The sequence below is a fragment of the Oryza glaberrima genome, chromosome 4 (assembly GCF_000147395.1).
Source record: "Oryza glaberrima chromosome 4, OglaRS2, whole genome shotgun sequence".
Lineage (NCBI taxonomy): Eukaryota > Viridiplantae > Streptophyta > Magnoliopsida > Poales > Poaceae > Oryza > Oryza glaberrima.
In genome coordinates, this window is record NC_068329.1 from 13,966,622 (window position 1) to 13,992,292 (window position 25,671).

Sequence of the window (25,671 nt, forward strand, 5' to 3'; positions counted from 1 at the left end):
TACTAGAAGCTTTATATTTTGGGACGAACGAAGTACCAAATAATTGGTAAATAATTGGTAGGGCAATAATTGCCATCAAACCAAAACAGTCACATATACTTCTGTTTTAACAGCAAAACTATACATCTGGGATAATTTGGAACACATGTATTTTTTTTCCTGAATTCCAGGCATTGCAGCATTTTTGCAATGAACCTGCGAAACTTTCTTCTGTGCTTTGACTGTCAGAATTTCGTGTGATCAGTAAATCCTATTGCTGTTAGAGACTATGGGTGTGCATGCTAGCATATTGCACTGGTAAGAGATACAGTTAGCGCAAGCTGCCAAGGTCTGATGCTGATAGGTGCAGCAGATCATCCGTCAGATGCTACAGAATCTGAAAGAAGAGGCTGATAGGTAGCGCCCCTGTTGCGACGCGAATCGGCTAGTAAATGGGTGAGATAACTGCCAGCAGATATGATCCGTGACTCCATATTTCTGGTGGTATGGGTATGTCCATTGGATTGCTCGATTTGCTGAAGTATGTTGATGGCATTAGGTCGAAACATGTTCCTGAAGTATCTCAAAGCCAGCACCGGGCCCATTCCTACCGCAACAATCAGCTGCAAGAAGATGGTTTCACCAGATGGTTTGAGGAAGCGTAAGGTTAGGCTGCAGTAATAAATCATGATTTACGACGATTGTATCGTAAAAGAAGAGTAGACTTACACCCATGGTCATCCAGTACGAAGGTTGGCTACACAGGCGGAACATTATAGTATACATTTGGAGTGTTGGTACCGCACTGACTATTAAGTTGATCATGTAGAAGGCGATAAAGTTTCCCCATATGAGAATGATTTGCGGATAAGTGAATGAGCTGAAGAAGCAAAAGATGATTTCAGTGATTCGCAATCCAATCCTCATGAAGTGCACGAGTGAGAACTTACTTTGTGTCCAGTGTCACAACAAAAGCCTGCAACCAAATGCATCCAGATAGCGCAACCATGGAGAGTTCCTCAATCTCACTTTTTTCATCAGAATATGCACAGATTGTAGTTAAGAATACAACAAGTGCCTGAAATTGCAAGAAATTAGAATCCTATGTAAGATTAAATTTCAAATGCACCTCGAGGGTTTAGAAATTAGAAGCAAACTGAACAGTAGACTTAAAGTACTTTTATTACTTGGTTCGGTTTGATTTTACCATTTTGCCGGTATTGATTAATTAGGAACATCATACATGGCAGATTCCATCACCACGTTGGCACCAGTTAAAATGCTTAATCTGAAACACTTGTAAGTTGTAACACATTTGCTATTTGTTTATATCGCATACAAATTTTCTCAGCATAATAAGGTACATGTATATGTCAATCAGTGCAAGTTCGTGCCTACTGATTTGCATGCACTAACCAATTCACCTAGAAGCTTAACCTGACGAGGAAATGTAAGCTAATTGTTGACAAGATGTCTGTATCGTCCACAAAAAATTGCAGTAATAGAACATGAGTCTAGAGACACTTCAATGTAAATAAAACATGAAAGAATAATACAATCTTACATGGTAAACCGATCGTCCAAACCATCCAGCAAATGTAGTTGGATTCAAAAGCCTGTCAAAGACATGGAAACAAATTATATCAGATACTAATGCAAACCAACTATATAGCATGTTTTGAGAAGTCATCCATTGATCAAAAGCAAGGAAAGGGAATAATCAATTTAACCTTCCAGACTGAGAATAGAGTAAAATCTGGGGATATTGCAGTACTGTTTCCTCAGAGATATCCTTGTCAAAAATTATAGTCGTCACAGGAAGACTTGTATAGAAAACATTATAGGCCATCAGACTAATTGAGTTGAACAAGCTAGTTCCAGAGAGTCCTGATATAAAGGAGAAACTAAAAGAGTGCCAGGTCAGCATTGACAGGTGGCGGTGGGAAAAGCAAAGCAGTAGCAGAAGCTCAGTACAGCAAAAGATATTCCTAACTAAAGAGGATTAGAATCAAGAGACTCACAGAATCTGTATAAAGCATATCAAGAGTGACTTGTAGAAGGAGTACTGTGAAATAAATGCCGTACGATTGTATGAATATCGACCATGGACAAGTATCAACCTTTTGAGAAACTTGAATTCTGAAAAACAATGAGAAAGCACATCCATAGTGCAACGTTTTGAGTTATCGAAAATATAAAAAATCTGGATATCACGTGAAACATGATAATAAGATCAGAGGGAAAATACAAAAAAAGAAAGAACATAAGCAAAGACATTTATGAACACAAAACTATTGCCAATGAAAAAAGTGATATCTGGTAGTTCATATGGATGAAGCAAAGATTATTTTTTTAGAGAATATAAAGAATGAGCAGAACTGTCTAGCTGCACTTCTTTGAAATCTAGTGAATACGATGGATCCAACATTGAAAAGATTGGATTATTACTGTATATTTCAATAAATGTCAGCCCCCCATCCCAACACCATATTTTCCAAACCAACACAGATCTAATGTTTTAACATTTATTCATTTATAATTTAAATTCATTTTTTTTTATTTCTGAATGATTCCTGCAAACTGGTGAAAACTAGGGCCTATATAAAATGCGCCACACTTAGGCCCTGTCTGGAACACAGAAAATTTTTATGCTCCTGCAGGAATTGAACTATTTCCAATTAAATTCCTGCACTACAAACAGCTCCAAGTCCTTGTTTGGGAGCAAAAATCCTGGGTAGGTTATGGGCTATCAAACAAGGCCTAAAACAGCTTTATAATCTCTGGCTACACATGAATCAGTTATCAAAAGTACAAACCATTACAATGAACTGCAGTTATTCTAAAAATAAATAAATTATTTGTTGCATCTATTTTTAAAAAATAAGCTCATGCAAGATTTATGAAATATGCATTTCAGATCAATAAGGCTAACACAGCACAATATGCAAATTAAACATTGGCTACAAAATAGGAACTTGCAAAATTAACGAAAAAAAATCTTACTTCCAATGCTATAATCAGCAGCCCTTGCAGCTTGTAGCCCTTCCCTACCACTAATCCCAACTCCAATGTTTGCCTCTTGAATCATTCTTACATCATTACCACCATCACCAATTGCTAGAGTTAGGTAACCGACAGATTTCAGGAGCCCAACAAGCTGCACAAATGCGAAGGATGTTATTTATTTTAATTCACTAAAAGATACTCCTATATATCAAAAGCATGAGTTGTGAATTCATGATTTGGTACAATCGTAATAATTACTCAGATTTTTAATGTATGATACCGTTGACTTGTGGACATACGTTTTACCATTCATCTTATTAAAAAAATACGTAATTATCATTTATTTTTCTGTGATTTGTTTTATCATTAAAGGTACTTTGAGCATAACTTATACTTTTGCACATTTGCACAAAACTTTTCAACAAGACGAATGGTCAAAAGTATGTATAAATGTCAACTGCATCATACATCATAAACCAGGTGGAGTACATCAAAAGCAACAGCACAAATCCTACCTCCAATAAAACATCTCAAGTTGCATATACAACTGAACCTAGTAATATCTGTGACATTTTTTTTTCAGTCGAGGCCTTTCAATAGTATAGTATGTAACCTCTTGCAGATTCAAAGTAAACATATGATGTGCTTCCACTCATTCCTTCGTTCTACTAAAAATAATGAGAAATGAGGAATACAGAATAATGTTGGGCCAGCACAAGTAGGACTTAATTGTTCACTGATTGACATTCAATTATCTAGGGTACTTCCTCTGTCCCAAATTAGTTATCTTCCTACATTCAAATTTTGTCCAACAATACTTGTCACTCCCAAGTACTACTTGTCCCATCAATCACATCACACTCAAATTTCTCCTTATTCTACCCCTCAACCACCCTTCTATCCTCAACCATAAATTATTTTATAAGGGTATTGTAGTCATTTATTCCAAACCTTAGAATATGCCAAACAACTTAGAAAGACAAGTAATTTGGGACAGAAGTAGTAACATTTACGTGACAAGAAAGCAGATAACAGTACAGAAAGAACAAAACCTGTGCTTTCTGCAAGGGTGTCATTCGACAGCATATCGCTGTTCTTGACAACATGGCCAGCTTAGTGAAGGACTCCTTGGAATGCTTTAGAATTATTTCAAGTGCCCATCCATCCAAAACAAATGCACAATCCTGCATAAACAAATTTAACAATAGATAATCCTACTCAGCCTAAACAAGGAGTGAATCATGTAAAAATTATTTTTCATGAAAGATCTACTAATGGCATTTCCATATATCAAATCTTAATATCTTTTGTACATATAGTGAGTTAAGATTTCAAGGTCTGACTATTCGAAAACATCTTAAAAAAAACAGAGGGAGTATTAAATAATTTGAAAAGAAAAATAAGTACATGAATACATGAAAGAAGAAAGGAAAAATATACAAATATAAAAAAAATGAAAAATAAGGAGAGAGAGAAATATGATCAGATAGTTCAAACAGAAGGCATAAATATGAAAGAAAGACATTCCAGGACAAGCAATTTTATTATTTCAACATCTGATAGGCTAAAGTTATATAATAAAACTAGTCAATGGAAGCCCATTGCTACGCATCAAAACTTGATAAATACTTGATTAAGGTGCAATACCTTTGTTACCGACATAGACTTCATTGTTGACAATGCCCTCTCTAAGCTTCTTAATACATCGTGTTCAGTTTTTCCATTGATAGACAACAATTGACCATTCGGCTCTGAAAGTGATACAAGAATTGAGTCCTGCTTATAGCAAAATATATAATATCTTTGTCACGGGCAAGGATTATGTGGACAAGATTCGGGATGAATGGGGATAGATTGGATTATAGTAGATGAAATAACAAGGAATGGTCCTGAATCTAAACGGCGCGACGCTCTCTGTCGCACTGAGAAGGCAGGCCGATGGGCACTAAGATAAATCTTGATCTAATGCCTAACTGACAATCTTTCTAGTTTTAAAAAAATGCTTATTAGATGAGTCCTGCTTATAACAAAATACTGAATACAGTAGCACTTTCTGACTTGTCAATTTTACAATACAAATAAGATGAACATTTTTCTTAATCATTTTGACATATCCAAGAGAACAGGTACCCTGGTCTCTTCTAGCTGTAACCCAAGAGACCAGCACTTGAGCACCATACAGTAGAAATGAAATCATTTTATACTAAAAAAAAAGAAGATAATGGACTAAGGGATTAAATATCCACCTAGATGAAGCTCTAATTCTTGAACAGGTGAGTACAAGAACTAATAAATAACAACCCAAACAAAAAAAGTGCCATTAAAAACAAATGATGCAAGCAAAGTCGGGAAACAGTTGTCGTTTTACAGGATAATGCATTTTAATGGAGTAGTAGCCTATACAGCATGCTCAATTTTAATGCATATCAAATTTCTAGTGACAATGCAGTACCAGGTGCTATGAGATTACAAAGAAGTCCAATCTGAATTGCTGTGTGTTGCTTATCACCAGTTAGCATCCACACATTGATTCCGGCACTCTTTAGCAATTTAATGGTTTCCGGCACACCATCCTGCTAGCCACAAGACTCTATTAGAGGTGCAAGAATGCAATGATAACAATTGCAACAAGTAATTCTACTTATTCTAAGAAAAATGGAAGGTCGTGAATACCTGGAGACGGTCTTCTATGGCACTAACACCAAGAATTTGAAGATCTTGCTCTAAACGGTGACATACTTCGGCAATTTTACGCTACATATGATGAAGCATTGCAATATTTAGCTAAGAATACAGTAGTTAAAGTTGGTGAGATAACAGTGTGAACAACAAAAGATACAGAAAATAGTTAAACAATAAATAATAGCCAAGGTCAGGCTCAACAACTTACCTCCCTGTTCTCCAAGGAGCAGCTAGCATCTTGAAATGTTTTGGACCAATCTTTGTATTCATCTTCTTCTAATTCACGCCATCCCAAACATAATGTTCGCAAGCCCAACTGAGAATACATTTCTACTGTCTCAAGATAGGTTCTAATTTGCTGTCCTGTGACATATGGAGAAAAACGCTAACTAAATTAGCAGCACATCTTACCTTAGTGTCCATTAGTACTGATCATGTTTAGACTTGAAATCTGATGGTACATTACATAAATGACTGCCTCCAAAAAGTTTGGGAATTTTCCAATTTAGTTTGATGCCCAAATTTAAAAGGTTGGTAATATTTTCCCTAGTCAAGGTATGCAATAGGTATATCCCATGTTTGTAATAGATAAGTTGATCCACATAAAGATGCATTACTGCCTTACATCACAGGATTATATGGACTATAATTTTTTATAGTATGAATAGAACTAAGACATTACTCATATATATATATATATATATATATATATATATATATATATATATATATATTTCCTAAGAGCGATATTCTGTTTAATTAATTAGTTCCATCAGTGTCAGAACAAGGAAGCTGTTCCATTTAAAATTCTGGAGGGATCTTTATCTACCAGAAGACAGGTTTCGAGTTAGAACAAGCATAATTACTCTTGCCTCGAGATAATTAAATTCAGAAAATGACACCTAAGAATGTATTTATATTCAAGCGAAATGGATTAATTACTCTGGAGGGGTGTACATGCATGATATCACATAAACACGATGCAGTTTTCCCTGTTATACCATGTACCTTGATGGCAACGAGGAAGAATAGCTTCATCAGCTCCTTTAGAAAGAAGAAGGATCTTCCCACTCTGGACATCCTTTACCACAGCAGACATTCTTTTGCGATCGGAAGTAAACTCCAAAATATCCAACAAATCATAATAGAACTTAGAACCGTTGAAAGAAATCTCTGTAGAAATAGAAAATAGTGAAATGAAAGCAAAAATCAGTCTGAGATAAGAAAAAGCAACCTAGTTAGAGCAATTCATTGTCATATCATCTTAATCTAACAAAAATATACCAACCAGCAGTGTTGCTGTCTTTACTCACAAGCACCATATTTAGTTTTGATGCAGCAGTGACCAAAGCTTCCTCGTCTTGTGATTGTGCTTGGTATGTTATAGTACCATCATTGCTGAAATTAGGAAAGTTATAAGGAACAACTAAACAGCAGGTATTTTCAAAGTTCAGTACTGTAACATGAAGAAGATGCCACTTACCTTTTGATAGGAACAACTGTATTGCAAAGAGCCATCACCATGAGAAATTTGACAATATCAGGATCGTTACGCGAAACAGCATCTAGAAGTCTGGCATCTAATTAGAGAGGAAAAACCATTAGTCAGAGAGCAAAACAAAATATTGACCAATAAATGATATATCAATATTGATAATATAATTGAACAAATCCATGAAAAAATTCTGTGTAGTTCCTACAACCTAGAAAAAGGTATCATGCAGTATAATCTGAAAGGCTGAAACAAAGATTAGTGTGTTAGATGTAATGCATGAACAATTCACCTACTTAAAAAGCACGAGTTAATACCCAGGCACATTTATAGAAGGTAAAATCTCCAAAAAATGAGTGTTAACCCAGGCACCTAAGCGGATGTTTGGATGATGCCTAAGGATGCCACAAGCTTAGGAAAATTGTGGCATGAAGCAAAAGTGTGGCTAGAAAATAGTTGGCCACAAGTGTGGTACAGTTAGCTCTAAACTGAGTATGACAAGTGGGACCTAAGGCTAAGTGTGGCATGACACAACTGTGGGAACAGAACAAATACACACCTAAGAAGCTGTGGCATGACTAAAGTGTGTGTGGCAAAGTGAGGGAATGAACCAAACACCCCCTTTATTATCCCTGACACCTTCACATATGCTGAGCCAGAAACAGAAGGTTGATTGAGTTTACAATGTATTGTAAGGACTTACAAATGGGGAGCATCTATTGTTTCTGTTTGCAAATTCCTATTTAACCCAACACTTGTGAATCAACATTTGACATGCCACTGAAGAAAGTCAGACAGTTCATCAACAAATAACATTGTATCACACTAAAGCCCTGTTTGTTTCAGCTTAAGATTATTGTAATCTAGATTATAGAACTAGATTACTATAAGCTGAATTATAATAAGCCAATACAGAATAAGCTGCTAGCTGTTTGTTTCTCTGGATTATTATCTGTTTGTTAGCTGTTAGCCACCCAATAATCTAAAGAAAGCACTTTTAGAGTGGCTTACCAAATTATAGTAATCTGGCTTATAGATTATAATAATCTATCATAATAAGCTATCTGTTTGTTTCAGCTTACTCCTAATAATCCAGACTATAATAATCCTAAGCTGAATCAAACAGGGCCTAAGCCCAGAGAAAAGAGAATTTCTGCTGCTAGCTAGAACACAAGTGGATAACCTTTTAAAGCATCTTCATTGTTTTCTCCATACAGAATATCACTTATGCAACATCTTCTGAAAATCATTCTGTTTTCTGTCAGCGTTCCAGTTTTGTCACTCAAAACGTACTCAACCTGTCCAAGGTCTTCACTAATAGCTGTGCTGAAAGAGACACTTATGTAAGCTGTACTAAAAAATAAACAGCTAGGTTGGATGAAAAATCTAAATTCACACATATGGAAATAACATGCCACATACTTAGCTGAATGAGCAGGCGTACATGTTTCCCGATCAAACATTTGTTCATCCCAGTCAATGAACTTTGCATATACACCTTTAGACAGATCAAGAGTTACCTACAACCAGTGCATAAAAAAACATTTTGAAAATTACAAGGATTGCAGGAAATACTGTCAAGAACATAACCGAACACTAAAAATAGCTTGTTTTCACTGCCTGGTCTAACTTCTTGTACATGGATAAATGGATTGTCTAGAATCAAACCAAGTATCCAACAACGGGAAAAAAAATTTGGATTGTATGTGTTTGTTCAGTGTAGACGTTCTGGCACGCTTCATCCATATGATGCATGGCAGGGGGGGGGGGGGGTGAAGAAAACCCTTGTCAAGTCCCTTTAACAAATAATCGACAACAATCACTTCCCAGTGACCATTGTATAGCGAACATCTACATCAGTGTATAATTAGCACGATATCATGCTATCTCAATAGTTTACTGATTTCTCCAGGCTGTGAGCATCTGAGGTTTTTCAAACAAGGCTTGCAGGCAAGTACAGGGCTCAACAGGTGGCTATCTAGAGGAGGTCCCCGCTGCCAAAGAAGTCAACAAGGTACTGGAGTTGAATTGGCCATCAATTATATATGTTCAATCACATGTTACAAACAGGAACTTGTAAAAAAAATATCTAGGGAAATATTATTTTCTTTACACTATCATGCACATGGCGAAACATTATTAATAAACTCAAATTATATTGTACGCGGCATGGCATGGCATACTTCAAAACAAGTACCACATGTGAAACCAATAACTCAAATTAGGCATACCTTCACTGAAATAGGAATCATTATTGAACACAATAGCTCAAAGCGCAATGGTATAATCAAGAAATCATACCATGGTCCTTCCACAGGATACAGCAGATACCATTGCTATGCAAAGGAAGAAAATAACCAGATCAAGAACAGGAACAACATAACATTACATGCAATCCATAACAGTTCAAAATTATAAAATATAACAGAAGAGCCTTCAAGAAGCTACAAGCCTACAACACAACAACATAATATGAATGAAAGTAACAGTGATTTTTCTAATCCAGGACAATGGTTATCAGAATTCAGGAAGAAATATCACCTTAAGACCCTGGTTCTTCTTCCAGATATTGCCAGCAAAACCCAGAACAAGAACAACAACAATTTGGAACATAAATATTGCAACAGTGAGTTTGTCTATCATTGCATCAGCAGCAGTGAGCTTGGGCTCTGCGGTTCCCCTGCTCATTCCAGATTTTGTTTGATTGCCTAGAAAATGATTTAGGAGGTAAACCATGCGTTACATGGTGTCTTCTGTACACAAATACTAAAAGATACATTTTAGAGCAAGCAAATCATCAATGATCTAGACAAAAGCATAGTATCTTCAAGTTCTAGGTATACCTGTGTAAACTGCAACTCCACACGCCCATTCTGTGTACCTTAAGTAACATGATTGAAGAAGAGTATTATTGATAGTTAAAGGACATTTTTCACTATCAATGATAGGAGGAAACAAGCGCATGTTAGCGTCAAATCTTCTTATGTCATTATCTGGGTTGGAGCACTCAACTACACCCTGCCAATTCAGAGGGGTACAATCAGAAAGGTGCAAGAGAACAAAACGAATTGAAAGTAGAAGAAAGATTCACCTTGACTCTGCCTAATTGATCTGGAGAAAGGTTAGCACAGATAGAAGGAACAATTCTTGTTTTCAAGTCAGTTTCACCATCTAAAGCAGCTGTCTGGAGTAAAATATTGGAACAATAATTTGGAATTAGCTTGATTTACGGCAGCCAGAGAAAATTATATATTTCTGATAGCATTAGGTAAAACTAAGGATCTGAAAAAACACACTGTTCACGTAAACCAACATAAATCCACCACCTAAGCCAAAGAGATATGATCAAGGATAAAAATAAATGCAAGGAAGTTCATCATGTCAAGTTTCTCATCTACTAAGGAGTGACACTGCAAGAGATTTTGCATATATCATATGCTCTGGGTTTGATAAACTGAGAACAATTTGGTATTGATTGCTGCGAAAATATAGTTAGATACTAATAAAATATAAGGAATGCCATCGGTTAATTAACGCATTCATATATAGAAGAATAGAAGTGCTTCTAAGAAACCACTATAAAGCCACGCGGTATAAGAAATACGCCAATCCATTGAAATCTGGTAAATGTGCACTGATCACTACAGCCAAATCAACTACTGCAAGAATTGTGAAGGTTAATTTCTCCTGAGATAAGGCACAGTATTAAGTCCCTAAATTTGCACAACTGCACCATCTAACCCACTGAACAGCGAGCATGTAGAAATAAAATCTCAGGTCTGTGATCTAGCTGCTTTTAGCACAAAGATCATTTTGCCTGTTATTATTGTACAGGATATGCCCCGGTGTATGGTCAATATATGTAAAGTACACATTCCACAATATTCTGATGTGTTGCCATGTACAAGCATTTCAAGCGAATACACTAACAACATGGTTATGGACATCCCACATCCCACATGCTACTATTATTAATCCCTATAGGTCCAGGAAATAAACATAGGAAGAATGCAAGTTATTAACTGCTAGTTGTGAATAACTTCATTTACCTCAACATAACAGATGCCCTGAGGATCAGAAGTTCCTATAAGAACAAGATCACATGGTATCTCATCATTCTGATAAAGCCACACTATATTTCCAACATGGATATCTTGTGCTTTGATCTAAAAGCATGTAAATATCTGATTATTAGACAATTACATGTTCAGTGTGTAAATTCAAGTGCTCCTAAATGTAATACTTCTGGCAAATGAAGAATATCATGCACATTAAAACTCCGTATTGCATACATGTTTAGCGTTTCTCAGTATCAACAACTCCTAGGTTTAATTACAGTTTACATTTGCAGATACTGATTGGTACTTAAAATGTATCAATGGGTATACAAGTGTCAATAAAGATGAATTTGCAAATTTAAAATGGTTACAAGAATTAAGGCTTTATTTACCTAAATACGATCAATACAGTTTAGCCACTGAATGGTTATTATGGCAGCAGATCATGCAAAAAGGCTGAGTAAACTGAGCTCTCAGATAAGTTTTGCTACTACAACCTCCAAATAGAACGAGACTAAACAATGCCATTCACGAGTTCCATTATCTTTCATGTTATTTTTAATGCGAACTGAACAGCAAGTAACATGTAGGGTTTCCATCTTATCAGTTTTTGGAGTACGGTGTTGAAAACATAAGCAAATAAGGAATTATAGAATTTCCTTTTTCATATAACACCAACTAATATCAAATACAATGCCTTCAGGCAGCAGATCTCACCTAGACAAGTGAAAACACATGGCTGACAAATGACTTTCCAGCAATAACATAATGAATTCAAATATTGATGTAAACTTACAATAGATTTAGACAAAGTTTCACTACGGTTTTAAAAAACAGAAAATATAACAGAGAAAACAAAAACCTGTCTATGGTTGCCATCCTTTACCACCAAAACTTCCCTTTCGTTTGCTTTCTTGTCTGAAAGATACCTATTGTAATCATCCCAAGCCTCTTTTGAAGCTGAAACTATGAAGATGATGGCAAGTGGACCCCATGTAGTTGCAGGACTAACAGGTGTGATACTTGACCATAACTGAAGGCAGGCGATTAGAAGAAAATACTGATTCATGAAACGCCTGAATATTCAAAGAAATGGGTTATAATTGAAATCGATATCTCTATGACACGCATAAAGAAGAAAAGTGGTTTAGCATAGATATACCAATGGATTCACGGTTAATAAACAAAACATAAGCACTAAGGCCCTGCAGATATTTTGACAAAATCCTAAAGAAGTGCTAGTCAGCTGGGTCTCATGGTGCAGAACAGAGATCTATAGTACAAACTACAAAGGGGATGAACTCCAGTAAATGAATTGCCCAGGAGGTTTGATCTATTATGGTTAGTACGATTCTTGCAAATCTAATGGAATTAAACCTAGTGACATACTGTTTATTTGAAGACACATAAGCTGTTATGGCCATTTCCAGATAAACAAATAGCATGCAGTATAACACAGAAGAGCCTGGTTTGACTCCGTCTTGAATAACACAGGCATACAATTTAGCAATTGCAGTATGCAGGCTGAACAGTCATAACTAGCAGCATAGGCTTCACAAAAGCACATCTTAAACTCCATTGGATTTCACTTTATCTACTAACAATAAGCACGTGGCACCAACCAACGGATGTTACAACAGGTTAGCCCGAAAAGGATACAGCTGTAACTTGCAATAAATTGAGACAAAATGTGACAGCCTCACAGGTAGGCATACAGTTTGTGAAATAAAATGGCTACAGCCTACAGCAGGGTAGCAAAACTATAGTGTGTCCATTTTGCCAAGAGCAGAAAGTGTATTTATAGGTCAGCACAGGAAACAAGTCCAAACCTGAATTGCTCCCATAAGTTCTTAGGGAGAAAATTCCAGAGATTATATTTGGTATTTGATATTCGATTGTCACAATAGGAATCCTGGCATGAATCATCATTGATATAGACGAATCTTTTCATTTTGACAACGATATCAATTCCGTGCCATTTGATCACTTCGATGGTAAGAGACAGTCAAAGATCTGAACATAAAAAGACATGATTACTCACAAGTACCAAAGTTGAAGGACAAATAATTCTAGCACACATTTTGAATTTTGTAGCCTCCGGCTTTTTGTATTCTTTTAATGCTTGCCCGTATTCTTACAAAATCTGAAATGCGATCTGTTAATGTGTTATCAACGTAGTACTAATAATATCTAAGGAAACAAAACGCATAAATGCTACTCCAAGTCTCCAACTAGGACATGAAAAACAGGTAGGTTGATAGCTGCTTCACAAAAAAATCCACAAGATTTATTCCTATAAAGGAAACTATACATAACCGCGGCGCATAGCTCGAGATTTATTCCAATAAAAAATGCACAATGCCTGCAAGAATTCTTAGGAAATGGAAGAACCCCTCTACACCCGAAGCTTCCCACACTGACAAACGAACGGAAATCAAGTCGGCAAGAGAATCGCACCATACATCGCATCCCTCTTCCATTGCGTGGTGTCCCGCGGCTGGACGGGAAGCGTATTCCGGAGGGAAGTGAGTAGGCGGAGCCAGGGAGGATCCGGGAGGTTCGCCCCCCTCTCTCTCTCTCTCTCCCGCGCGAGTAGGTTGAACCGAGCGCTGCGGCGAGGTGGTGGTGGTGAGCGCGCGCGGCGAGTAGCGTACCCGCGGGGGGGGGGGGGGGGGGGGGGGGCGGGGAGGGGGGACGTCGGCTCCGGCAGCGGCGCGCCCGCGAGGGAGTGGGCGCAGCGGCGGCGGAGGCGGCGGAGCGTACGGAAGCCGGCGGCGTCGGGTCCACGCAAACGACACCTTGTAGCGTTGTTCTAGCGTGCAGCGCGACGCTTCGGTAGAGGAGAGCGTTGGGGAATGGGGAATTGGGGATTGATCGGATGGCTAGAATTTCTCGAATTTTAATTTAGGGCTTGATAGAAAAACACCTCCCAAAATCTTACAAATTATGAACCATTTGATCACTTTGAGATTCGTGCAACGTAACTAAAACCTAATATTCGTCCATTTCTTAACTTCTTAGTCCACCCGCCGCCGCCACCTCTTTCACACGAGTGCTCCTTCGCCTCTCGCGCTGCTACCCGTCGCCCGGCCTCATTGGGTGGCCGGAAAGAGTCAACAGCGCCGGCAAGGACCTCCCAACCGGCCTTCTACCCATCCCTCTTCTCTTCCCCAAGGTCGCGGCCCGTTTTCCCCTACCGCCAACGCCGGCGCCGCCTGCCCGTATCGACCACCCACCTCCCACGGATATCCCTCTAAGCTCCAGAAAAGCCCCATCTTCCTCCTCCCCTAACCTTAAACCCTAACCCGCGTGCTCCCTGTCGAAGTTAGGGGTGTCACCGGTGTCAGAGAAAAAGGGGATTCCGCCAGAGATGAAGGAGAAGAAGTCGATGCACGAATCTTGGCACAGATTTAATAGTCTAAAATATGTAAGATTCCATTCCCAAATTTATGTCAAATGATATATGGCAATTCTGTTTAATTTAACAAATCATCATGTTTGTATATTTTTCCGCAACCGTGGTGTATATACTCCCACCGTCACAATGAAAAATGAATGTGAGACTTTATAATACTATAAATTTAGATAAATTTATGTCCAGATTTGTAGTTTTGGGATATATCACATCTGATACTAGGTTAGATTTTTATGGAACGGAGCAAGTATGATTCTAATGTATGACTCCATTCTTACTAACACATCCAAGAAACCCCGTACTACCATCAGGGCATGAGGTATGGGCAAATGATTAACCTATATATTGGAGATGCAATTCATTCTTCCGTTCGTCCGTATGTTGCGAGACGACTCAACGAGCAACACCAAACCGATCCAGTTTCCACACGATGCGAGAAGGCATGGGACACCGGAACATCATGCCAGATTTCAACATATCTTATGTTATGCCCCCATTAACTCTTAAAGCTTAATATGTAAGTGTGCCACATTATCATCTATTATTATCTAAAGTTTTTTAAATATCATGTAAATATGATATATCGTTTAAAATTTTGTTGTATTTTTAGAATTGAATATGTAAGCAATATTAAATCATTATCTTCACATCATTTTCATATTATTTAAATATGCACATCTACCATTTGTATAATGTATAACATGTATTTTTCCACATATCCCGCAGCAAAGCACAAGGTATCAACTAGTATAACAACACAACACCAAATCACGCAACAAATTTAAATCCCAAAGGTCACAACTACCGATTAGCTATCGAAGTCAAACACCACCTATATAAGGGCATGTACAATGGAGACCACTGGTACCAATGGTCTCAACATGCCAAATAGGATAAGACCACATGAAAGCAACACAATCTACAATGGAGATCACTATTGAGTATGTTTTTGTTTCAACCCCTCGTTATTTATGTGTTCGTTCCTAGTTATTCAATCAATTAGAAATTTTACATTTTAGACCTTATAACAGCGAAAAGAAATAGATAGATACCCTAAACTATACATGCACCCACTGTCATCCTCTCAATTTTTCCTACCCCACTCTCTCTCCTTATCCCAAACACCATCGTCGCCACTTCTCTTCCGTGACACCGCGAGTCCACGACCGCAGCGCCGCCTCTCCTCCTCCCACCATCCACCACTGCGCCTCCCTCTTCCACCGCCGGCCTCCACATCTGGCGCCGCCTCTCCCCCTCCTCCCTATTCACCGTCCCACCGCTCTCTTCCCCAGCTGGCCTCCACATCCAACGCCGCCTCTCCCACTCCTCCCCATCCACCGTTGCATGCTCTCCCCCTTTCCTTCTCTTTGGGCGACGGCAGCGGATTTGGACGACAGCGACGGATCTGACCTCGCTGAATCTACGATGGCAGTGAACGATGGCGACTTTGGAGTGGCGACACGACCTCATCAGTGACGTGGAGCGGCAACGTGCCCTCGGTGGCGGTGGAGACCACCATGGCAAGTTCTCCCTGACCTCTTCTTTTCCCCAAGCGCTTCACGAGGCTACGGTTCTCTCCCAGCGTGTGGCCCCAAGCTATGGCTTCGCGGCTCCCGAGCCGAAGAACGGAGACGAAATTGTTTCCTCTACAAGCACAGCTACGCCTTGCAGAACCACACCACCAACTGCCAGCTCGGCTCGGCTCCGACGTGGAGGCTTGAGACCACAGGACAGGGTGGAGCATTGTAGATGGCCTAAGGCAGCGTTATATGTTAGAGTATATACATGTTTCTGTTATGTAATTCGTATGCATTGGAGATTAAGGTGGCCGGTAGTTAGTCCAGGATGTCATTATCTCGTGTAATTAGGATCCGGCTACCAGAACTCCATCGCATATATATGTACTCTCCCTATCGCCGTTTTGCGCGATCTAATCAACACGAATCCGTCGCTCCGTCGACGTTAATCTAGATTAGTTTTCTTTCATGGTATCAGAGCCTTCGACATAGATTGTCATGGCTTCTCCTCATCTACCACCTCCACCGGCAATCCTCTCTTCGGTGTGCACGTCACTGAAAAACTCACCAAGCAGAATCAAGCGGCATGGACAGCACAGATCCTGGCGGCTGTTCGTGGCGCACGACTGGAGGGCTACCTCACCGGGAAGAAGGAGGCACTAGCTGCTCAGATCGAGCGGAAAGAGGGAGAGAAAGGGGAGAAGACAACAATGGTGGAAAATCCAGCTTTTGAGGAGTGGTTCGCGGCCGATCAATAGGTGCTCGGCTTCCTCCTCTCCTCTGTCACATGATATATTGAATCAAGTGGCCGGAGCAAGATCTTCGGTGCAGGCATGGAGAGCAATCAGCGACATGGTTGGATCCCAAACACGCGCGCGCACGTTGAACGTGCGTCTCGCCCTCCAAACAACAAGCAAAGGTACAATGTCAATTTCTGAGTACTTTGGCAAGATGAAAGCCTATAGCGATGAGATTGCATCTACTGGAAAACCTCTAGATGAGGAAGATACGATTGCATATATTGTAAACGGCCTAGATGGCGACTATGACTCGTTTGTATCTGCTCTTGGGATGAGGGTTGAACCCATCACTATGACAGAATTGTATGCACAATTGCTCAACTTTGAGAACAGGCTACATCTGCGACAACAAGGCTCGGCAAATGCAGCACATCGCGGCAATGGCGGCCGTGGAAACTTCATCCCTCGTGGCGGTGCCATTGGCGCTGCTGGCGGAAGGAATCCTGGACGTGGCCGTGGTGACAGTGGTCGCGGCCGTGGAAGCACAGGAGGAAACCGCGGCGGATGGGGTGGCAACCAGCAGCGTGTTGACACACGCCCTGTGTGCCAGGTCTACTACAAGAGAGGCCACGTCGCTGCTGAGTGTTGGCATCGCTTTGATGCCAACTACGTGCCTGGTGAAAGACATGTAGCTGCTGCCACATACGCCTATGGTGTTGATACCAACTGGTATATCGATACTGGGGCTACAGATCATCTCACAAGCGAGCTGGACAAGCTGATGACCCGGGAGAAATACAAGGGGACCGATCAAATTCACACTGCAAATGGCGCAGGTATGAAAATTGAGCGTATAGGTCATTCCTTGATTCATACCCCTGATCGTACACTTCATTTAAAAAATGTCCTTCATGTTCCACAAGCCTCGAAAAATCTTATTTCTGCATCTCGCCTTGCTGAAAATAATTATGCATTCCTTGAGATTCACTCTAAATATTTTTTGGTTAAGGATCTAGCCATGAAGAAAATAATTCTTAGGGGGAGGCGTCACAGGGGTCTCTATCCACTACCTTCCAGCACATCCAAGCAAGCCTACAGTGTCACACCATCTTTCACAAGATGTCATAGTCGCCTCGGCCATCCTTCCACTTCTATTGTCACAAGAATAATTAGTAAAAAAAAGTTACCATGTCTTTCTGAGTCTAGAGATGAGTCAGTCTGTGATGCATGTCAGAAGGCTAAAAGCCATCAGCTACCTTATTCCAAGTCATCTAGTTTTTCAAGTAATCCTTTGGATCTTATTTATTCTGATGTATGGGGTCCTGCTCCTGATTCTGTTGGGGGCAAGAAATATTATGTGAGTTTTATTGATGATTATAGCAAGTTTACTTGGGTTTATCCTATTAAGTATAAATCTGATGTTTTTCAAAGGTTCCATGAGTTTCAAGTTCTTGTAGAACGATTGCTTGGTCACAAAATTACTGCCATGCAGACTGACTGGGGAGGAGAATATGAAAAACTCCACTCTTTCTTTGAGAAAATTGGGATAACTCATCATGTATCTTGCCCTCATGCTCACCAACAGAATGGTTCAGCAGAGCGCAAGCATCACCATATTGTTGAGGTTGGGCTTGCTCTACTTGCTCAAGTATCTATGCCTTTAAAATTTTGGGATGAAGCTTTCCTTACTGCATCCTATCTCATAAACATAACCCCTAGCAAAGTGATCCAATTTGAGACACCTCTAGAAAAATTGTTTCATCGAAAACCCAATTACCAATTTTTATGAGTTTTTGGGTGTGCTTGCTGGCCTAACCTTCGACCATATAACAATCATAAACTGCAATTTTGCTCTAAGCAATGTGCCTTCCTTAGATATAGTCACCTACACAAGGGTTTCAAATGTCTAGATATATCTACCGGGAGAGTATATATATCCCGTGATGTTATCTTTGATGAAAATGTTTTTCCTTTCTCCCAACTTCACTCTAATGCTGGAGCTCGTCTCCGTGCTGAGATATCTTTGTTGCCTAGCTCCCTTGTCCCACACTGTACTGATCAAGGGGGAGAACATGGTATTGATCATATGCTTAATACTGCGCCTAATGAGCCATCTGATGATTTTTCTGGAGAAAATGTAGCAGAAGATGATGCAGATAGTAGTGCTGGGACGCAGGAGGATGTACACGGAGAAATTCTGATGAAGAATCCACTCCAAGGTCGCGGACCGTGCAGACACAGCAGGCAATCTCGGGAGCAGGTTCTCCAGCTCAAGTACAGGCGACGGTGGACACAACAGAGGCTGCAGATCATGTGCAGCTGTCTGTCAGTGGAGCCATCGAAGAAATTGAGGCAGGCATGCATGATTTACACGGCACCAATGCTGACAACACGCAGTCTGACGCCATTGATGCTCCTGAACAGTACCAGCTGACAGCTCCAGGATCATCTGTGCAGCAAGATGCTCCGGTCAGACCAAAAACAAGGCTTCAAAGTGGTACAAGAAAAGAGAAAATTTACACAGATGGCACAGTGAAGTGGGGGTGTTTCTCTGCGTTAGGTGAGGCTTAGGTGGTGTTCTTTTCTTCTGAAAATGAAGATGAAGATTAAGTTTTTTTACGCAAAATAAGGTGGTATTAATGTATGATTGATTGAGTTTTAATTATGACAAACTTGAAAAATAGGTTAATATGATATTTTAGAGTAACTTTATATAGAAAGTTTTCGCACGAAACGCATCGTTTTCCAGTTTGAAAAGCGTGACACGAAAATCTTAATCTTCATCCAACCCTTGTTAGAGAAAAGAACAGGACCTCAGTCTTTAGATGAAGCTTTTACTGATAAAAATTGGAAAGATGCTATGGATGCAGAGTATCATGTCTTGATGAAAAATAACACATGGCACCTAGTCCCTTCTTAGAAAGGAACAAATATAATTGAGTGCAAATGGGTGTATAAGGTGAAGAGAAAAGCTGATGGTATCCTAGATAGGTACAAGGCTAGGTTGGTTGCTAAAGGCTTCAAACAAAGGTATGACATTGATTATGAGGATACTTTTAGTCTTGTTGTTAAAGCAGCTACTATTAGAACCATTTTATCTATTGCTGTATCTAGAGGTTGGAGTTTGCGACAGTTAGATGTGCAGAATGCTTTTCTTCATGGAATTCTTGAAGAAGAGGTGTACATGAGGCAACCACCAGGATATGAAGATCCTAAATATCCAGATCATATATGTAAACTTGATAAAGCTCTATATGGGCTTAAACAGGCGCCCAGGGCCTGGTATTCAATGTTAAGTAGTAAACTGCATGAATTTGTTTTAAACCATCAAAGGCGGATACCTCTCTGTTCTTTTATAGTAAAGGAAATGTCTCTATCTTCCTGTTGATTTATGTTGATGATATAATTGTTGCAAGTTCTGTACCCAGTACAACTGCAACCCTGCTAAAGGATCTTACTAAAGATTTTGCCTTGAAAGACTTGGGAGAACTGCACTTCTTCCTAGGAATTGAGGTAAATAAGACAGATCATGGAGTAATTCTGACACAAGAAAAGTATGCAAATGACATGCTCAAACGAGTAGGGATGCAAGATTGTAAACCTGTAAGTACCCCATTACTTGTTTTAGAAAAACTTTCAGCCCATGAAGGTACACTTCTTGGCCCAAATGATGCAATACAATATAGAAGTGTAGTAGGAGCTTTGCAATATTTAACTTTGACTAGGCCTGATATTGCTTATTCAGTAAATAAAGTCCGTCAATTTTTGCATGCTCCTACTCTAACACATTGGACAGTGGTCAAGAGAATTCTGAGATATGTTAAGTATACAGTTGGTCATGGTTTAGAGATTCTTAAATCTCCTTCTATGCTGGTAAATGAGTTTACTGATGTTGACTGGGCAGGCTGTGTAGATGACAGGAGATCTATAGGTGATTTTGCTATATATCTTGGGTCAAACTTAGTGTCATGGAGTGCAAGAAAACAGACTACAGTCTCCAGATCTAGCACTGAAGCAGAATGTAAGGCTTTAGCTAATACTACAGCTGAAATTATGTGGATACAAACATTGGTACAGGAAATAGGTGTTGAGACGTCTAGAACTGCTAAGATTTGGTGTGATAATATTGGAGCTAAACATTTATCTGCTAACCCAGTTTTTCATGCACGCACTAATCATATAGAAGTAGACTACCATTTTGTCAGAGAAAAGAGTAACTAGAAGATTACTTGATTACTTGAGATAGAATATATTTCTTCTAAGGATCAAGTCGTAGATGGGTTCACCAAGCCTTTGGCTGTGAGACAGTTTGAAGATTTCAGAAACAATCTCAACTTAAGAAGTTTCAATTGAGGGGGAGTGTTAGATTATATACATGTTTCTGTTATGTAATTCGTATGCATTGGAGATTAAAGGTAGCCGGTAGTTAGTCTAGGATGTCATTATCTCGTGTAATTAGGATCCAGCTATCAGAACTCCAACGCATATATATGTACTCTCCCTATCGCCGTTTTGCGCGATCTAATCAACACGAATCCGTCGCTCCGTCGACGTTAATCTAGATTAGTTTTCTTTCATTATAATGTGCGGATACGAGCAGCGCTGAACAGCTGCTGCACTGTTGTTTGTTCTCAGTAAATTGGAAAGTTGATTACCATTTATCGAGGTGAGTAACGTCAGTGCAGGCACCAGCTCCAGCTCCGCGTGAAGACCTATTGAAAGGAGGGAGTGCAGATAATACATGATATTATCACTACTGGAGAAACCCTTTTTTTGGGTTGACCAAAAAGCACAATAGTTCTGGTTGATAAAAAACCGAGACTAAAAATTATTTTTAGTCCCGGTTCAAAAGCTCAGGCGTACTTTTTACCAACTGAAACTAACACTACAACAAAAATGCTTTGTAGAGACATTTTTCTAGTACTGTAGAGACACTTATCAAATGACTTTACAATAATGTAGAGGCATTTTAAAAAATGTCTAATAAGTATCTTATGGTGAATTGTCTCTATAAACAAAGAGACATTTTATAAAATATCTATAAGATGGTAGAGGCATTTTCTAGAGACACTAAATTGTACCGCAAACATATAAAACCAATCCAAAAAAGATAATAAAATAGTTTCCTTAGTTTTGATAAGTCTTGAACTCATGATCTCTTGATTAAATCATTTTAATCTTCAATACACTAACCAACTCAACTTCATGTCACTAACCAACTCAACTTCATGTCATTACTTGTATGCTTGTTCCTCTAGTTACTTATATTTAGTCCTTTAGTACATATTATCATTCTAAAAAGTGTCTCTACATAGTTTAAAATGTCTAAACGAAATGCCTTTACATATTAGACGCATTTTATAGTGCCGAAAGAATGCCTCTACGAGATAAAATCTAACAAACTGATCTAAAAATGTCTCTAGAGTAAAAGTTTTCTAGGCAATTTTTAAAGTGCCTCTATAAAGTGTCTTTACACTATAAAACTTCTGATTTTAGAAGCAATTTGCAAAACGTCTCTACAAAAGTGCCTCTATACGAGGTTTTTGTTGTAGTGTAAAGATCATTATTAGTCCCGGTTCAATAAATGGCAGCCGGTGTTAGACCCCTCTACTATCTTCTTTAGGGACTCTTTGTTGGTAACAACAACTAGGACTAAAGATCTATTTTTAAGTCCCCTGGGTGTTTATATAAACCGGGATCAAAACTGAGAAAAAAAAAGGCAGCTTCCTCGGCAACCGCGCGTCTCAAGTCTACTCCCCTAGCGAGCCTAATCCTGTTCTCAACCGGCCTCCTCCCCTCAGTTTTCTCAATCTTAAGTCCTCCCCACTCCTCCTCATCACTACTACAATAGCTATTTTTGCGTGTGGTTTTTTCGCCTGTATGGAACGAGGCGTCTGGGAAAATTGTGATTTTCTCGTGCGGGTGGCGCATCCGCACACGAAAATCGGATTTTCGCATGTGGGTGGTTATGCCGCCGCACGGGAAAATAAAAAACCAGGAAAATTTTTTCAAAAAATAGAAACCCTAACCCTAGATCCGGGCACCCTGTCACCACCACCGCACCGGCCGCCATCGTCGCCGGATCTGGGCGGGGGGCTGCCGTCGCCGCTGGATCCGGGTGTGGGGAGAGCGGCGCCGCTCCCAGCTGCCTCGTGCGAGCGTCGGGAGGAGGGGGAGAACGTCGAGCCGCCGCCGCTCCCGGCCACTGCCTCCTTGTCGTCGTCGTCGGCAGCGGCCCCCATCTGTTCGCCGCCCGCGAGCGTCGGGAGGAGGGGGAGAAGGTCGAGCAGGGGCGGCGGCGCACGCACACCGCTCCCGTCCAGTCTCCAAGCCCCGTCGCCGTCGTGAGCCCACCGCCGAGAGTCGACCGGAGGAGGAGAAGGAGAAGGTCAGAGAGAGAGGAAAGTGAGAGGAGAGGAAAGTGAGGAGAAGATAAGGGGGAGAGAGAGAGGAGAGAAGGGGCCAGGGGAGAGAAAAATTTAAAAAAATTTAAATTGGATGGGAGGGAAGACTATTTTTGTGTGCGGGTAGATTAGGCGGCCCGCACGCGAAAATAGGCTTATTTTCACGTGTGGGCCTATTAAGTGACCCACACACGAAAATTGATTTTCCTATGGGGTCGACGACCCGGCTCCGGTCCCTCTATTTTTCTGTGCGGTCCAACTTACGGACTGCATAGAAACAAAATGGGGTGGCGTCTAGAAAAATCAATCATGTAGTAGTGATCCCCCTCCAACGATAGCGGCATTGGCCCACGCCGGCGGGAGGCGGTGCACGACGGTGCGGCGGCCGGCGATGGCTGTGGATTTTTTTTATTTTGTGAATTTTTTGTAGTGAATGATTTGTATATTTTGTTGGAGATTCTTTTTTTTTTTTGATTTGGGGATGATTTTATGATTGATTTGTGGATTGTGGATGTGTATGTATTGGATGATTTTGTTGTGCATGATTTTGTCGGAATTTGGGTGGGGGAATAGATACAAGCAACAAAAAAGAAAACAATAAAAAAGAAAAAAAATACCAACCCGGACGTGGCCCTATCCATCTTTAGTCCCGGTACCAATCGGGACTAAAGATGGATGTTTAGTCTCAGTTATTTCACCCGGGACTAAAGATACCCATCTTTAGTCACGGATTCGTACTCCCGATTGCATAATCGGGACTATAGGGGGTTACGAACCAGGGTTAAAGACCCTTTCTCCACCAGTGTATATGTGACAAACATAATTTAATTAATACGTGCATTAATTATGCAAACAAGGGAATAGATTTTCTCAACATCACACACAAATATATACATTGAGGATACATACCCATGACACTTATGAATTTTGACACAACTATATTGAAGAGGCACACAGCAGTACTACTCGATGGAAACAAACATCCCTACCCATTATACACCTGATTTGAAATAGATTCACGCACCACATTCATTGCTTCCGCGTTGTTCGGTGAATCGTACCACTGAGATAAGGGTGGAGCCTGTGGTATGTTCTGGAACCCGTTGTATAACGAATTCTGCATCTAGAAGTGCGGGTTATCACTATCAAGTCTGAAGTTGTGCGGAGTAAACGCGACAAGTATAATCTTCGTCTGATCCTCCCACTCAGGAAATAATGGGAGTCCCCTTAGGATTTTCCATTGATTTTTCATAACTCCAAAAGCACTTTCAACAATATTATTACGCATAGCAGAATGCATGTAGTTGAAAGTCTTTTCCTTCCCAACCGTCTGTGGAGCTTCGTCACCATCAAAATCATCCATGTGGTAGTAGACATGTGTGTACGAACGTAGGAATCCATACCTACACAGATAACCCGAGTTCACTAGGAAATACTTGCCTGTAGGGGAAAAAGTTCAAAAATTATAGCACTTGAGATGGTTAATTATTGCGATATCAGTTTAAATGTGAAATACTGCATTGCAATACTTACCAAACAGTAGTGTAGAAAATATTAAGGGATAGCTCGTGATAAACCCTGAGCTCCACTTGATACACTCATGACTTTGATTGGCCTGATCTTTCAATGAGTTGAAAGATAACGACGATTTGTGAAAAACGTTAACGATCCTACTACAACCGTACAAGATGTTATTGTGTTGCGCCTTAGCGATTGATACACTTCTCTATGGTTGTTGATCTTGCCGGTGCAGATCGAAGAAAAAAGCAAGAATAAGAAAAAAACAATCTGAATTGCAAATAGGAATTAAAGCTCATGATAAGGTAGGGTTCCAAAGACGTGTACTTAGGTGGTCTAGCTAACACATGTAACTACAAGGCAAAGTAGCAATGGCTAAAATTTTAATCTAACAAAATCCGAGAAACCCTGAAGGGGTACTTAGCTATTTAAGGCGGTGGGATGACGACCAAGAGGGTCCTAGGGTCGTGCTCCACCAGATTGGGGCGCACCCCACATGGGCCCTACTTGGGCCTAGGTCACATATGAAGTTACAAGCCCATAGGCCGAAAATGAAGCTCGTATGCACATTTGACGGCCGTTTTGATGAGGACATCCCAACTACACTTTACGTAAACAAGGGTGATGGTTTACGTCATACATCACATGAAGAAAATGAAGATGACGTAAACCAAGTTGATGGATTACGTCTCAGCAAGAACGATCAAGCTTATCATGGTCCAATTACGCGCAGCCGTGCTAGGAAAATACAACAAGAGGTGAACTCGCTCTTTGCTCAACTTAACCCAAATTTTAGTGAGAATTTTATACTACCTAAATGCTCTACCTTTGTATTGCTAAGGTTTACACCCGAGGAAATC

General features: G+C 40.0%; 1 protein-coding gene and 1 non-coding gene across 5 annotated transcripts; one reads left to right on the forward strand and one right to left on the reverse strand.

Annotated features, from left to right (window-relative positions):
• Nucleotides 1–43: 43 nt before the first annotated feature.
• Nucleotides 44–14,050, reverse strand: LOC127770318 (phospholipid-transporting ATPase 2-like). 4 transcript variants are annotated; one of them, XM_052295983.1, is made up of 25 exons: nucleotides 13,680–14,045; nucleotides 13,047–13,230; nucleotides 12,080–12,293; nucleotides 11,209–11,325; nucleotides 10,251–10,343; nucleotides 10,003–10,177; nucleotides 9,701–9,867; nucleotides 9,391–9,495; nucleotides 8,582–8,679; nucleotides 8,343–8,485; nucleotides 7,151–7,247; nucleotides 6,956–7,065; nucleotides 6,676–6,840; nucleotides 5,876–6,030; nucleotides 5,659–5,739; nucleotides 5,438–5,558; nucleotides 4,633–4,736; nucleotides 4,038–4,169; nucleotides 2,983–3,136; nucleotides 2,001–2,118; nucleotides 1,710–1,883; nucleotides 1,544–1,595; nucleotides 930–1,057; nucleotides 709–859; nucleotides 44–602 (listed from the first exon to the last, which is right to left on the reverse strand). In XM_052295983.1, the coding sequence occupies exons 2-25, from the start codon at nucleotides 13,166–13,168 to the stop codon at nucleotides 354–356; spliced, it is 3,225 nt and encodes a 1,074-aa protein (XP_052151943.1). In that variant the 5' UTR covers nucleotides 13,169–13,230; nucleotides 13,680–14,045; the 3' UTR covers nucleotides 44–353. The 4 variants fall into 4 exon arrangements, 3 of the variants coding, with proteins under 3 accessions (XP_052151943.1, XP_052151942.1, XP_052151944.1); XM_052295982.1 differs by having other exon boundaries at nucleotides 13,675–14,045; XR_008016930.1 differs by lacking the exons at nucleotides 44–602; nucleotides 709–859 and adding an exon at nucleotides 1,167–1,267 and having other exon boundaries at nucleotides 13,675–14,050.
• Nucleotides 14,051–17,139: 3,089 nt separating this feature from the next.
• On the forward strand, nucleotides 17,140–17,278 carry LOC127772429 (small nucleolar RNA Z247). Its single transcript, XR_008017416.1, has one exon. It is a non-coding gene; the product is annotated as a small nucleolar RNA Z247 (small nucleolar RNA).
• Nucleotides 17,279–25,671: the final 8,393 nt, after the last annotated feature.